Raw genomic sequence first — 17,200 nt, forward strand, 5'->3', positions numbered from 1 at the left:
TCCAATTTCAGTTTGAGAGCAGAGCCCCGGAGCAGGTTAGCTGTGCAGTGTAAGTTACTATGCCAATGAATGCAGCTAAAAGCCAAAACACTTTCATGGTACCTAAAACCCAGGATTGGTGCAATTTTTTTTGGTACTCTACAAGGAATATATTCAAGACACCAAGATATTTTCCATCTCTCAGTTGAATGGTATTGCCTTCATGAATGACTTAGATGTTGGAGCAAGACTAATTTCTGATATCATACACTGATAACAAAAATATGCACGATTGGACAGTAATTATGGCCTAGAAGAAGAAAAGGTAGCCTGTGGTTGGAACTGATCAAAGAATTGACATGTTAGAAGCCCAATCAAATCCCAATCATTACCGCAAAGCATTTGGAAAGCCTATTAATAGTCTTCCTTTAAACCATAATTGGCATAGACAGCAACACAACTTCCTGTTCAAGTCTTATAAAAGAACCAGCACACCACAAATTCTCAGCGCTTTCCATTCATGTCAACCCTGAATTAATTAGCACTACAGAAAACACATTTACACTGATGCCAAGACTTTCTACCGAGGAACACCTTTATTAAAGTCAATGAGAGTAGTTGAGAATTTCTCTGCTTTAGAAAGCTACCACAATGCAATATTTATGATTGGTTGCTGGTAATTATCAAAAGAGAGGGGACTTTTTATTAAAACACATCCCACAAATTGGTACATTAGACATCAGCTGAGGAATCACAGACATTCTCCCACCTTTTGGTGCACTTGAAATAGGAGTGAAGCAGCTTTCAGATTTCTGCCAATGACTCATTTATTTGCACTAGCTAGAGTACTGTTGGCATCGATTTTGCCCACTCTGTTTTTTATTGCCTAAGGATATGACTCAAGAAAAGTAGCATAAACACATAGTCAATGGGTGGTCCATTACCATTTATAAGTGGGAGTTTCTAAACTTCCTGTAAATAATAAATGCAGCCATGCTGTGCACAAAAAACAACCGCCAAAATAAATCCACACTCTCAGAATCTCTAAAATTTACAACAGGCTGCTGCTCATTAGTGGTTTTGTGCTGCTTGTTACAGGTAAAACAACTTTGTAGTCTCTCTATACTTTATTAATAGCACAAAGTTCCTTTAAGGAAAGTTAAAGCTGCTTTAAGGAAAACCACAACAGTGCACACAGAATTCTGCATTGATACAACATGATAAAAGATGAAAAGGGCTCACTAGACAGTACTTTTATGAATAATGCTGACATGCTTTTAAGTTCTCCTCCCCCAGTTTTATTAGCCCAAGCTACTGTAGTATTTATCAAAATGGATGAACAGTATTATATTGAAATATCAAACTCAAATGTTGCTTACAGGCCAACTGTCAATCGGAGGTTCCTAGAAGAGTACCATTGCAGAATTCCCTTAGTTTGTTAACTGTGTACCTGAATGTGGACTAGTACTGAATACCCAGATCCTTAGAAATCCTTTTGCAGCCCTTTAAACAGATCTTCTTTTGACAAGAGCTAAAATTGCATGCATCTTTTTCCATGGCAAAGCTGGTCAAACCTGCACCTTGATTTGACCACCTGGTTCCAATGACTTGATTATTGTAGAAATGTACTCTTTTCTCTGTAGTTATCAAACCTCCTTGGGGTTAAGACTGTTCACACCAAGAATGATAACTATAATAATTTTTTTTGACCGTTTATTCAACATGCACACTTACACTATTATGTGAGCACAGTGCAGAGGCACTCTTTAAAGTCAGGCAGATTTGGATTATTTCCCAATGTTTTTATCATTCATCAGCTGGGAAAATAGTCTGAAAATGATTCCAACAATATTGTTCCTTTGTGTTATCTTTATAGTTATGGTATGAAAGTTAGAAAGATTTTTAAAACTTTATGGTTATAGTTATCTTACTTGATTATTCTAAAGTGACTTAAAGCCTCAATAGTGTTAGTTCTTTGTGAACTGAACCATCAACCCTCTGGTTTCTTTATCTTAAGCAGTATCCACTATACCACACCACCCCTTGCTAACGTGTGGTCAAAGCATTCTGTCACACAGATGATCTGAACTGACATACAGAACAAGCCATTAGTTTCTGGCTTAGATTTGAGGTTTTTCAGATTGCTTAATAAAGTCACAACAAAAGCATTTAGTAAAGATGGACATTAAAACTTTTATTATTAATATATTCCAGCCACAACAATAAAATTTAACAAATGATCACTAGAAAAAAAACTCTTCTTTTGTCAGCTGTACAATACATACAGTATCATTAAACTGGCCGCCAACAATAAAACCCCACTACAGCAATATATGTAGTGTTTTCAGCAGCATTTCACAAAATTAAAACATTATACATATGTACACATCCACATCAAATTCTCAACAAATTCACATATGTACAGTACGTTTCTGTGGCTGAATATAAACAACGTCAACTTTGTTCCTCCGTTTAAAGATTCGTTTTAAAAAAAGAACTGACCGAAGTTGACAGTGGGTAGCTAGATTCAAGAGTTAGGGCATACATTTAAAAATCGTAAAAAGCACATTGTTTTCAAATGTAACTTTCAGCCATGTAGTTTGATTTTCCTCAACAATGCTACACTTGGATGACAACTGACTCGCTGTGGATTTCTTGGGGTTGCAGTTTTCACTGCTCTAGAGATACATCCAACCATGTGAAGTAACAGAGGTTTGGAGGTATGCTACATCTGTCAGACATTTTAACAGGTGATGTGACTGTCTAATAGAGCTCAAGCATCCTTCCCCTATCATTGCCTCTCCACAGAGGATTATCAATTTCAAGACATGCCCTTGAGTGGCTTGATGGCCTCTTGATCAGGTAAAAAGAGAAATTCTGGCTTCTTTCCCTCATAGCCACTAACACAGAAAGGAATGCACTTTGGTATGTACCAAATGCCCTGGATTAATAAAGTACAAGAATATTACAACAGTCTGAGGTAAAATATTAAAATGTGTTCTTATTTCTATTGTAATAAAATTAACCAAATATATCTCCTCAAATACTTTGATGTTAAGACAACATGAATGCAGTGCTGAAGACACTTGTTCTATGTCACTGTAGTAACTGTTGTCTCTTACTAAGACATCCCTGTTGGAAAAGGGCCCAAATGCTATTTCTCCTCTCAAATCACATTGAGTGTCCAAACTGCATGTACAACCTCAACTGTGCGGCCACTTATTCCCATGTCCCATTTAATGAGGTTTGGGAAGTATCTTTGGGGCGATGCTCAAACATGTGCAAGAGAATCACCATGAGTCTTTCAAAGTAAATGGAGGGGAGAATCGTTGTTTGAAATCAACTGAATGGCATTGATAACCAAAGGCACATTGTATTAAACCTAAGGGCACAATTATTCCACACTGCTGTCAATTCACAGAACAATAAAAAAAGTGTAAAGTACATTGTGAAATGCCTGCTGATGTTAGCAGGTAACTTCTGTATCTATAAAGCACTATGGGTGTCCAAAGGGCCCTGAGCCCCTGTGCAGTAGGCCTGGAGGGCACTGTGTCAGTCTCCAGTGGGGGGTGAGGGATCAACACGAGCATTACAGCTATGCTGGTCTCCCTGACAGCCCGTAGTTTGACCCCCATCCACACCCCCACAATCTGTGGCTGCTTGAAAGTAAGCAGGACTACCTCCTGCTAGAGTATGATCTCAAAGTAGTGGCAGATATATTTCTTTGTGCATTACACCATAAATCTCTCGATTGATATACAAGCCACATTCAGGCCACTGGTTCCACCTATGTTAGCTCTTCATTGACAATAAAATGAAATAAATAAACTTATTAAACTTTTACACCCATGTCAATCAAATTATTCTTTCCATGTTATAAATGCTACAAAAATGGCCAGCCTTTTTTCAAATCCAACTGTTCTGGATTTGGGGAAAAAGTGTTATTAATAACTTATTTGTAACATTATTTATTATTATATAAAAAAAGGGAACAACCTTTTAGAATTTTAACTCTGGCCTGATATTAGCAAGTCCACACAATGATTATGTAACAATATGAGGGTATGCAATGTAGCCATCTGTATTGTCTTAGTGGTTATAAATTTGATTCAAGACTTGAATCACATGTCATGCTCTACCATAACATTGTCCACCTAAAATTATGATCTTCATTAACATCGTTACTTGCTTGCATTCAGGTAAATGCAATGTCCTGCCTTCCTATTCTTCAGTTCTTAGTCCTAGTCACTGCAAAAAAGCATTCACTTTAGAGACGAAAAAAATCTAGACCCTAACTTGCAAACTAACCAATCTTCGCTCATTGTGATTACACAACACTGTTTTGATCCATGAGCATTAAGTTTCAAGCTATAAAAAAATCATAAATAAAAAAGGTAAAGCACCATTTTTTTCCATCCAGGACAGTACTTGTTCAAAAGCAACTCTTCCAGCGAACAGCTTATAATTACATTAACGTACACCTGTCAAGTACTACTGAGAACTGTATTGTTTCTATCAAACTAAATCAATTCCTTTAAATTTGCCATCAATCTACTGTAGTGTAGACCACTCTAGACACTCTCTCTTTTCCTCATTTAATTTCTTTAAGGAATGTCAAGAGATTTATAGGCACATACCAAATCTATCATGTAAACATTGTTTCTTTCTGCTACCTCATAACAGTCTGCAACATCCACTCTCCATTATGACCGGTTTCTCTTACCATAGTATGTTCTCTATTCTTGATATTGACAACAATGATGCTGGGAAATGCAACAAGCCTCAGATCACATAGCTTTTAGTAAAATGCATTTTTAATCCTCGCCCATTAATGCACTATTTATCTGACAGGATCTGAGGGAGGTGATTAAAATTTCAGAAGCACACAAAACAATGTATCCTACCATTACTTCATTGTGGCGAGGCCATTTACTTTCTATGCTACAAGATTTAGGTATTAAACCAAGTGGGACTTTTTGTTATTATAGACCAGATTGTATGAATGCTCCTTCAAAGCAGCACTCAACACAGCCCTGAGATAAAAACTTAAAAGTGTTGTTCCCCCTTTCTTGGCCAAAAAAAAATCCAACTAAAGGTGCTACGAAGCAGTTCATAAATGGTGGATATGCATTAACGACTGTTATTCCTAAAAATGCCACACTTCTGAATGCTCAGCTTTGCACAATTTCCAATATTATAATTTCAAAGAAAAAAAAGAAATTAGTGTTCAGCTGACTAATTTTGGCAACACTGTCCTTTGTTGTATATTCCCATTGGCATCAGTCATTTGTGCCAGGTTAGTCCTTAACTTTGTGGCTGAGCCAGAAGGTGGAGGTAATTTGGAGATTGAAGTTATAGCACCAGTACCCTCAGTGATCCTCTTTACGGTGGTTTTCTCCCCAGTGGGAGGTTTTGGCAAGCGTCTTCTGAGCCATGGGTGGCGGAGGGCCTGACTAGGGGTCATGCGCAGGGATGGGTCCCACTCTAGACACTGTTTGAGAAAGTCCAAGAAGAGGGGGTCGTCACAGCCCTTAAGTGCTGTCACCCAGTCCCTGCTGCCTGGTGGACCTCTGAGCTTGCCCCTACGTGACCTTCCCCCATTCAACACCACTGAGCCATCGGGTAAGGTTGTGACTGTGCAGTAACGGGGGTATCCCTTTGAACTGACAAAATTTTTGGCTCTCTTAGATGAATCCAGTAGCTTCTGGGAGGGCATACCCAGCAGCTCTATGACACATGCTAGTTGGTCCCCTTCATCTTCTCCAGGCAAGAGAGGGTACCCTGTAAGTAATTCCGCTAAGATACAACCTAAGCTCCACATATCAATTGGCATCCCGTATCGAGCACCCAGAATGACCTCTGGGGCCCTGTAGAAGCGTGACTGGATGTAAGTGTAGACCCGTTGATGCTCGTAGCAGCTGGAGCCAAAGTCGATAACTTTTATCCCACTGCGCCCCTGCTGCTTCAAAAGGATATTCTCAGGTTTGAGGTCGCAGTGAATGATTCTGTTCTTGTGCAAGGAGTCGAGACACTGCAAGATGGAGTGTGCAAACTTGCGCACTAGTGGCAAACTAAAGCCCTGAAACTTGTTTTTCTTGATAAGCTCATAAAGGTTCATGCTGAGCAACTCAAACGTCATGCAGATATGGTTGCGGAATGTGAAGTTCTCCAGCATGTGGATGACATTCATGGTGGAGTCCTTATCCTGTTTGCGCAAGTGTTCCAGAATGCGAATTTCCTCAGCTGCTTGGCGATGGAATCGCTTTTCGTTCCGTACCATTTTCAGGGCCACTTGCTGGTGGTTCTTGTGGTCGTAGGCCTTCACCACCTGGCCAAAACTGCCTTTACCAATAACCTTTAGTACCTCATACCTATATGCTATATGGTCATGGGGCACGTGAATGTAGGAGCCCTGATCATCATCATAACCTCCATTGTTTGAACCCCCAACTACACCTGGTCTTTTCTTTGCATTTGGACCTATAAAATAGATCTCAGGGTAGCTGAAGATCTCTTGGTGTTCAAAAACTGAAAGCTTAGACATGTACTGCTTCATGGCCTGCTCAGGAGTCAAAGGTGCTGGCTTGGGTTTGCTTTCAGTTGATTTGATGGAAGTTGAGCTGCCTTGTCGACACTGGCTGCTTTCTTGCTGCTTCTCCGGCATGGCCAGACCTGCTCTACCTACGGGTGTCAACCCATTGGGTTGTGCAGTCAACACTGTCCGTTTGTTGCTGTTCTCCTCGAACAGCTGTTGAACATGGATCTGCTGGTGATTCCCGGCGTGCAGATGGTCATTCATTGTGTGCTTACTGCCTCCAGCCTGGATAAGGTAAAACAAAAACAACATGCATCATTTAAGGATTGATTACAAAATAAATTAAGAGAACACAGCTGATATAACAAACCAAATTTAAATTTGACACAAAACAGACTAGAGCTATTGAATCTTTTGAAGGTATTGAAAATTCAAGTCATTTCAACCCAAGGGGTCAGATAACACAATTGTTGTAAGAATGACTAACAATTTTTCCATGATTCTCTACAATAGGCTTGCATAAATTTCATTGCATGTGTATTTGCATACACTAATAAAAAAGAAGAAAAAAAAAAACAGACAAGACAATAGATTCTTGTGCTTAGCAAAGCCTGGACAAGGTACAACTAAATGCTCCTTGTCTATTCTTATTGGATCAAGAGGAATGAAGGTTCCTAACCTAAAGACCAGAGATCAGCACATAATCTACAGAATTAAAAGAAAGGCTTGAAAGACAAAATGTACAGAATAAAAATAGATGAGGCACTTATGTATTATCCTAAATGGTATCCCTTGCTATGCACTGACTTTGGACTAAACATGATGGATCCTTCTCACATAATCATATAAAATATTTGACTATTGCAAACGAATCAATGTGTTCATGACTGCATGGTTTGCATAATTTACTTCAAAATGTTATATAACTGGTCTAAAAGATTGGTGTCTGAGGTGTAGAATGCAATTTCTTAACCTTTCAGTTTAAATGCTATTTGTTGTTATACCTTGTTTTTAGGGTGGGGAAATCAGACTTGTGCACAAAGCTATGGAAGGCGAGTTTTTTGTTTATTCAAGGACATTAGACATGAATTTCCTGCTTTCCTGAATCTCCTGCCAGGCAAGATGCTTGCTTCCTTGATAATGTGATTACCTCTGCATCTTGTTTTTACAAAGACATCCTGTTGCTTCAGTAAGACCTTTGTGGCAATCTTCTCCTTCTACACAAAAAGAAAAACGCTTACACCTTTGAACATGACTCCCCTTGACATGGCTGCTGTCCTGTTATTTCAGACTGATAGTTTTAATGGATTAGTGTTTATTTTTGTGTTTTGAATGGTAATGCTCATAATCCACTTAATTGTGCTTTATTGTCTAATCTCAGCCATGCCGTATTCACATGCAGAAAGAGTCATAATCTCTAACTAAACAACATATCAGGGCAATACAAGACTTTTACAGATCCTTTTCATTTCAACCTCTCTCTAATCCCCCAGATGGTCCGTGCTGATGTTTCTACACCTCTGACTGAAGATAAAGAGTAATACCCAGCTTGAACTCTAAATCCAAGGGCTCTGATACAATCTGCTCTTAAAACACTCAATATACAGCCATATTTCTTTTTCCCTGCCTCACACAAGACAAGAGCAGTGACAATGATGTACTGTTGAACAACAAGGCTCTGGTTTAGAAAACTGTATCATTCAAATATAAATGCAACCAATAGCTAATCCTACATCAATAAACCAATCGTTAGGTGTCACACAATAAATCACACCAGTTCAAATGAGCAAATGATATAAAGCACTGATTTATGGATTAGTTAAAGCAGGGTAGTCTAAATAATTTACCAGCCATCCAAAAAAAAACACTATTTCTAAAGGAACCATTTTCAGAGATTATGCATCATACACAAGATACTCTCCCATCTTGTGTAGGAACTAAGAGTGAATCCGAATAAAGCTTCAATTTAATTCTTTTGTTGTACTTGGCTGCCCTGTCGGTTAATTCTAACATGATCTGGACAGGTGGGGGGTCATGGAAAGGGCATGCTTGCTGACAGCTGTAGAGGACACAACTGGAGCTGAACAAAAGACACATTTGGTCTGAGAGATCATTCTAATATTCACTTACTCTGCAAAATACATATACTGCATGATAGAAGTGATAAAAAAGCTGTGATTCAACTGCCCTTAATGAGATTAACTGGACTTTGAAAGGTATGACACTCGAATTTAACAGGACAAAAGATTTTAGACAAATACAGACAGAACAAGTCCCTATGTCCTCAAGTTTCCTACTAAATGCCATACATAATTTGATTTGGTAGACAATAGAAAAGCATCAGAAATTAATTTTAAGATCTTATACATAATCAGCTCTATATACCATATACAAAATCAGCTTTAATTTGTTGATGTAATCTGTTACATAACCAAGTATAGGAACAAGCCCTTCAAAATTACTGTTAACTTAAGCATCATCACATTATAGCTCATAATCACACCTAATTACCATGTAAGTAATAAGCAAGGGCAAGGTACAAATTATAATTCCCAGTAAGATGTGAAGCTTATTTTGCATCTTCAGAAACCTGAAAAAAATCCTAATTGGAAGCAAAGCAAGGTCCTCGCGGTCTTCACTTATTCGTTGAAACGGGGCATACATATAGACATTAATGTATTTGTAGCTTATCAGTTAAATATCATTAAATATACATGTTGGTTTAAGAGCTAGATTTGCAAATACAATGCTAAAATGTAATTTGATGTAATTTGATAATAACGTATCGCAGGATTTCTGTCTTGTAAGAGAATGCAGACATACATATGCACCTACCATGCGAGCCTGTGTCTATATTTACCCCTATCAGAATGACAGCTAAATAAAGAACTCCGGGGTAAGTAGTCATAAATGGCATTGATCCAATTCTTGCATTTAATTCAGAATAACATGTCAAATACACTTATATGAACTGCGACTCTTTACACTTTACTAATAAACTAATTACTTGACTATCATGCATTTTGAGCTTATTATGAGCTTATATCTTAGAATATCATAGTTATTATTCTAATACCATGCAAAATATCCTTGCCATGCAGACTCAATGGATTACAATTTTGGATGTATAGATTTACATAAGGAAATTCACTAGATGACAGATTTCAGCTGTGCCTGTTGGCGTCACACTGATGGCCTGAGCTTTTCCCATCCCCCACTAATGGCAACACACAATACATCAGCCAATGACTCTGAGAGAGAGCTACTGATCATTAGTACTGCTCATACTCCTTTCCTCAAAAAGAATGTTTTATTTACCAAAACAAGGGGTAAAGCATGCATTTTGGATTGCAAAATTTTGAATCTATTGTCAAGGTCTTCTTACTACCGTCTCTTAAAAATGCATACCTTACAAATAAAGTGCTGATTTTGTCCAACCACATCCAATATTCCACAGTCTTCACCATCAACAAATTTCATTTTTAAGTATATATACACACGTCAGAAACTTTGTCATGCATTGCCAGTGTAATATCTCACAATATTGACACAATATGGACCATTACTTCAAAGCTCTGAACAACACATGTTATGAAGCACTGAAGTGGGTGCTAGGGGTCCTAAGAAAATTTGAAAGAGAAAAAAAGACTTTAATAAATATATATTTTTAGGGCTGTCAATGTTAATATGTTATAACAATAATCTGTCTTGTAACAATAACCTATCTTGCTCACTGTGACTTGTAAGTAACTATCCTTTCTAAAACTGCCGTCAAACACAAACTTATTGAGAAAAGCACTGTATAAATAAACTCAAATCGAACTGAAAATGGTTTTCTTAAGGTACATATACCTCAGACATTAATCTAAAAGTGTAGGAAAAACACATACAGTAAACTAAATACAAAGTAAATATTTGCTGCATATTTTAAATCGTTTTGAACTCCGTACACGTGACGATAAAAAAAAGCCCCATGATTAATTAATTTTGAAAACAAAGAAAGGGACATGAATGGTGGAAACTGCAAGCAAGAAGGTTAATTTTACCGTGAGAGAGTTGCTGTTCCTGAGTGGTGGTAATGTGACGGGTGATGTGGCTTCAGTCCCTGCTCCAGCTCGGGGACCCCCGATGCCCAGTCCTGGGGAAGACTGTAGCTGGCAAATCTCACCCCCTTTGCCTGTTGAAAGTCAGTAAAAATGTATTTGGTAAAATGTTTACACAATTGCCTGTCAGTATTTTTAAAAGGCAAAATAAAACTATAGCCCCGTGACGTTACATGCATTGATACACAAGATGTATAAATCGATTACGAAATTGAAAGAGGACCGAAATGAAACCATTTAACAACCACACAACAAACGAAAACCAACATTAGCACAACGAAAACCTGTAATACTGCCACACGAGCAATAAAACGACTATTACATTTCAAGTGGATTAAACCAAAGCGCCTGGTTTCTATATCTAGTCTCTATAGCAACAGTAATAATTAACTAATAAATACAAAAACGGCCGCTTTTTCAATGCTGTTTCCGGGGCTTATAGCTACTGTACTCGACCATACAGTCAACGGCGAGCAATGAAACGAAAAGCTGCGTGCCTTACAAGCGTTATGGAGCATTTAAATCGGTTAAATAATCCATCTCCTCAATCCAATCCGGAGAATAAACGAGACCGGCGTCGCCCTCTTAGATCCGGGCATTGGGTTCCTTACCAGTCGGGTAGACAGCAGCAGCAGCAGCGCAGGGTTTCTTGGTTAACATGGCCGCTGGAGAATCACACACACACACACACGCAGAAAAGCCACTTCTGAGTCTCTCCCCTCCTCCCTGTGATCACCCACTCTGACTGCTGTTACTCCAATCAGCTACATCCAGACCTGAGCGAGCAAACTCTAGGGGCTGCTTCCTCAAACGCTAACCGATTTCGCGTTATCATCGCTTGGAAACGTGCAAAACAAACAAAGACGCACGCATGACTCTGTACTGCCCCGCACTTTTGGGCCTTGGGAATTCTGCACAGCCCGTGGCATTCTCTCACACACATACACTAACCGGAATATACTTTAAACCGGTTTAGGGTGTTGCCTGGACTTATCTATCAGCCTAGTTCGCCTCCACCTTCTTTACTCTCCCCTCCCTTTGTGGCAAGCCCTGTTCACATTTATGTATGAATAGTAGTAAAGGTGGAGTATGTATTTTTTTAAAAACTCTTTAGAAAGCTGAGTCTGGCCCAGTACCAAAACAAACTTGTAGCCAATCAGCAGTAAGGGGCGTGTCTACTCATGATGCAAGGAGAGAGCGCTCAGTGCACATGAGGGACATTAGCCGAGCCAAGCGACAGAAAGATAGAGATGGTGGATTAAAAACAAACATCTGCGGAACAAAAGAAGGCTTACACCGGACGCCATGCCGCAACAGCTAAAGTCTGTCTACACTGGATGCGACAAAGCGACCATTGAAAATCATTTGAAATTTGTGTCGGGATTTGTCGTGTCCCATCCAGTGTAGACAACATCACTGATTATAACGACATATATATAGCCGCGCCGCTCGCATCTGGGGTAGACACGGTGTTACGATAAGGCAAGAAGTAGAACCCATGTAAATATCGGATCAGCTTTCCAGCGAGGGGGCGAGATCCGTTTGGGGTAGGGGCGCGTTTGTTTTGGCGATTTCAAATATCAGCATTGGCTACCAGAAATCACTTGCCCCACCTTTAATGCAACAGTTACACTTATCTTTTACAAAGGCACTAATAACCATTAATTTGGTACTGGTATTTACTCCAGACGAGACTATTGTCTATTTACGGTTACATTATTCCTTAGTCATAGCAGTACTTATATTTAGTTAGTTGTAATTACTCAAAGATTTTATAGTTGCCTATTTCCTGCTCACCTTAGTAAACGAATGAATGAATGAATTCATGAATGATACAAAAAGTAAGTCTACTACTAAAATAAAAACAGAAGTCGTCATGTTAAAATGGCTTGCCATACTCCCAAAGTCCTCCAATCACAGTCCCAAACAGAGCACAAATTCACTTTAGGTCACACCTGATGCCACAGTTTGTTTATGTGTGCATACTTACGAGAAAGCATTTTTTTCATGCTTTCAGTCCTGTTTCGATCACACACAATAATAGCATGCAATTTTGAACCCCGTCTTCTTTCACTGGTAACATTTGCGATTAAAATTTACCTTTGAGTTTGAAGGGTCTAAGAAAAGAGTTGGTATTTCAGAGAGTCAGAGAGAAATAACTAAAAATGTGTGGTAATTAATCACATGAACAGATCTGTTTATTTCTAGTTGAAAGATGATGTCTGTGTAAAAGCTTTATAAATGGTAACATCCAGGTTGCCTTAAATAATATTACATACTGTTGCCTTGTGTTTTGTAACTTTGAGCTGTGTTTTATCGACCAACTGACTTTTTATTTTTTTTTACCACTGCTTACAAATTAACATTTTAAATTATTAATTTAGTTTTACACTTTCAGCACGTGTTATTTTGGCATGACAGTTGAAATTACTGTCCACTAGAGGGTGGAGTGAGTGCAGCATAACATTACTGCCTCCACATGTACTGTACATTTAGTTCCCAAACAAGAGCCATGTATGTACATATTGGATTATGTTGCTTAATTTGATTGCTAAATTTAATTTTAGTACAGTTGCATCAAACACAACACTACACAAAAATCATGTCCCAGATTCCTCTGATATCACACTGTTCAAATGTCGCAGCTGCTGGTAAATTTGTATAAATGCATCATTGCAGATAAAAAAAAGACAGATACATCCAGCCTACATTTCAAAGCACATTGTACGGTGATTAGGTTATATGTGATGTGATTGAATCTGTGTGTTATCTAAGAGACATCAAGTACAATAACAATGATTGATCTTATTCCTCTGAGTATGCTGTGGTTTTGAGTTTCATCAACTCCTGTGATAATCCTATTTCAGTCTTTGAAAACTGGTATATCCCAAACTATGTGATTCTCGATAATGATCATGTACTCCTATATCTGTGAGTATCAGCAGTTTCAGGCTCAGCATTTAAACATACAAATATTATCTCAGTTTCAAGCTGCTAGTTATGACAGAGAGAAAAAAAACTAAAAACTTCTTGCACAGCACTGAATATGAGGCCGTTGTTTTAGAGAATTTACTATCGAATCTGGCTTAACTTTCAGTCTCTAAATCAAACAAAAAAAGCAAGGTTCAGCAAACAAAATGTAGACACTCTAAAAAAGTAAAATGCAAAATAAAAATAAGTCACAATCATCTCCCCCATCCATCCCCCCAGGAAGCGAACTAATGTAGTGTCACATGTCAGGCTGTGGTCAGAAGGGAGCAGGGTATGCTGGGATGGCTGTCATGGCATTTGTCACTGCGGTTACTGGGAAACATCAGGAGGCACTAAGAATTGGGGCTCTGATAACAGGATTGGGTCATTTTAAACAGGGAGTGTAAGAAGGGCTGATCTAGGGGTCATGTTAATTCTCACAATATTGCCTTGTAGTTTCTGATAGTGTGATAGCAAAGGGCTGACAGAACCCATTTGCTGAGGCATAGCCATAGAACCCAATCACTGAGGCATGGCACTCAAGGCCAAAAGCAGTGAAAAGACCTGCAGAAGTGTGATAGCAATGGTATCATTGGTGTTATTTGCAGTTGAGTTCCTCCGCTGCTTATGTAAATACTGATATACCTTTCCTTTCTATTAACAGAGGGATTTTAAACCTCATTCTCAGATACCACCTTTACTAGGCCAAATCTACTATAATATTTGTACCAAATTTCTTATGGCAGGGAGTCTCAAAAATAGTAGTTTCTGTTTTGCCAAAATGGTTTTGGAGGGTTGAAACCTTTTAGCAAAATATTCTGTTAACACTTTTCCAAAGGTGTGTTTTGACTTGTCAGCATCTATTTTTCGTGTACACAATGTGGATAAGCTACACTAGGGCTGGGTTGACAATATTCGTTTCTCAGTTTAAAAAATACTTATATCAAAAACTGATATTGATACTTAAGTCCCAAAATCAGTCTTAGTCTATGCTGATGCAATAACGAAACATTACTAAACATAATTTGTAGTGCACCTGCCATGCAATAATTGGAATAAGTTACATTTGATTTGAAACAAAGTTTATTTAAATTCAAACCATAAATGTAATTTTGGCACAATATAACTATGGCACTAGTTTCAACCGCAGAAAGACATCAATAAAACAGCTTGTAAACAATGTCACATAATGTAAACAATGTACAAACAATGTCCCTCTAATTTACCTCAAATAAGCCATTCAATGTCCATAACTCATTAATTAGAAAAAAAATAACTAAGAAGCATTTTGCTAAATATATGCACTGTATTACGTATTTATATTATTTTTTATATTTGTACTTAACCTGGGTAACGTCATTGTATCATCAAAAAGTGGATATGAAAACGTACTAATGTGGAATTTAAACATTTGTATATAATTCAATTTTGTTTTAAGTGTTAATGATTAAATACAGTTAATTTGTTAACTGATTATTAAATAAACATTATTTTCAGGTTTAGCTAAATGAAAACATTAATTTTGGTTTCTGTAAAATGATTTATAAGACAAAGACTTGATAAGACAAAGCATGCATTAAAATAAGCTGTCAACTAAAAATAAAGATATTTCTTATTTAAGTTCACCTCTTCAACAACTTTTTTCCCTGATCTTTAAGGCATGAGTGATTTCCTGAGAAACACCACAACAGCAGGTTGTTGTTTTCCACGTTTTTTCACAATCCATGATGTTTGCATATTAAAATCTTGACAAGATAAACCATAATTCCTTACAATTTTACCTGAAATACGATATATACGATACAATAATACAATAACAAACAAATATGGGGGAAAAAAAAGAATGAATGGATGGATGGGTGAATGAAGGTGCAACAGTCCATAAATGGTTCTATACAAAACACCAGAAAATTGTGGGAAAATGTGTATTGACCCATGCAAAAGTAAAAAGAAAAAATAGACATAGTTTATAGTTCATAGATATCTACATAACTTATTACTATAAGCTCCCATAAGACAAAAAAATAAAAAATAAATAAATCTAAATTGTTCAGATATTTTAAGCCACTAACCTGGCAAACGTTTGGCAAATCCAGTGATTATTTCATCATTAAAAACACTCCAGGTGTCAGTCCAGTACCTTGTAAACATGACTTTTTTTTCCTGGTGGACTGATTAAAAAAATGCTGTGACCCCTTACTCCAGGAAGTTGTGTAAAGCCAGCCAATTAGATTGGAACTCTCAAGATTGAGAAAGTACTTCCTAGTTTTGTAAGCAATATGCATCAGATGATTAGCAAACAGATTGTGGGAGGGCTGTCTGAGGCACAGACTATGGCTATGATAATAGACTAATAAAATGGTAGTCCCTTCTTTGTACAATGATGTCTTGTTGTACTTACGCCATCAGCTTAGGGGGAGGATGCAACATGCAAGCCTTGGTCTATATTTAGTTGCTTTGCTTTTAGAACTGCTGGAGCATCCAGGCATCAGAACGGTGCTCTGGGAATGTGTGGTGATTCCAGACTGAGCTTTCTCCGCTTGGCAACATGCTCACCGAGGCACATGGATGCAGTGAGATCCTTCGGAATATGGGGATAAATATGCAGCTAACACAGATAGATGGTTCATACAACATCACATAATACAGTTTATGCCAGATTGTAGTATCAAAGTTTAATTTATGTCAGGTTCGATTTGCATTGCGCATATAACCTGTTTTTAACCTTTTCCTGTCAGCGGCTTGTTCTTTACATGCTGCTATAAGTTTCTGGCTGATAGAGATACCATATAAAGCATTTTTCTTTACTACTCATCTTGCTAAAATGACAAAAGAAACAAAAAAGTGGTCTGTTAAAAGCCTGAATGAACCAAAGATCCCAGTGAAACAAAGATTCCCCCTGGTGACTAATTAAAGCATGTATAACCTCACCTGCTCTGCTGTAACAATAATGAACCCTACAGACAAAACACTTCATAATCATATCCAGTCCTGGGGACAGATAGGGGTAGTATACACATGAGAGCTTTTCAAAAGCACCCACACACACCTGAAAGTTTTTACTGTTTCCATTATGTTCCATAACTCAACAATAGACTATAAAAAGCATGTTGCCAGTTCTGTACACACATGCTTTATTCCAAAACCTAGTGAAAGCGTAGTGAAAAAAAGAAATACAAGAGATGAGGCAGATGAGGAATAAGGAATGCTGACTAATATCAACATTTAAAAAAAAAAAAGTAAAAGTATTTTTGAGCTGTGTATTTATTGGAGTATCACACCATTAGCTTAGCAGCATGCTAACATCAAACTCTATTATCAATTGTCAGGAGTTGTGCACATTTTGTTGTGTTTTTATTTTTGTGGCAAATGTTTGGTGCCCAAAGCATTAAAATGGTCACTTATTAGGTTACTTGACATTTAGGAAGCTGCTTTTGAAGCCAGCTGTCTATGTAGACGGTAGACATCAAGTCATTTAACTAGATTTAGGAACAGATATATAATTTCCTTGTGTTGACAATAGACAAAAACCTCTCACCAGTCATTAAAAGACTCAACAGATGTACAGCAGTTAAAACCCAGTACTCCTTCCTATTAGATATATACATACATT

General features: G+C 37.8%; 1 protein-coding gene across 5 annotated transcripts in view; it reads right to left on the reverse strand.

Moving 5' to 3' along the window:
- Window positions 1-2,147: 2,147 nt before the first annotated feature.
- The window catches only part of dyrk2 (dual-specificity tyrosine-(Y)-phosphorylation regulated kinase 2), a 28,059-nt gene continuing 13,006 nt past the window's right edge, over window positions 2,148-17,200 (reverse strand). For 2 of the 5 annotated variants that reach the window (XM_058772318.1, XM_058772319.1), the window contains exons 4-5: window positions 10,561-10,691; window positions 2,148-6,799 (exon numbers count right to left, since the gene is read on the reverse strand). In XM_058772318.1, coding sequence (XP_058628301.1) covers window positions 5,207-6,778 — 1,572 coding nt within the window. In that variant the 5' untranslated portion in view covers window positions 6,779-6,799; window positions 10,561-10,691 and the 3' untranslated portion in view covers window positions 2,148-5,206. Of the gene's footprint in view, window positions 6,800-10,080; window positions 10,135-10,560; window positions 10,692-11,119; window positions 11,652-17,200 lie in introns of those variants that run through there. The other 3 variants (XM_058772320.1, XM_058772316.1, XM_058772317.1) reach the window with 3 other exon arrangements.

This window comes from Onychostoma macrolepis, chromosome 04, assembly GCF_012432095.1.
Source record: "Onychostoma macrolepis isolate SWU-2019 chromosome 04, ASM1243209v1, whole genome shotgun sequence".
Classification (NCBI taxonomy): Eukaryota; Metazoa; Chordata; class Actinopteri; order Cypriniformes; family Cyprinidae; genus Onychostoma; species Onychostoma macrolepis.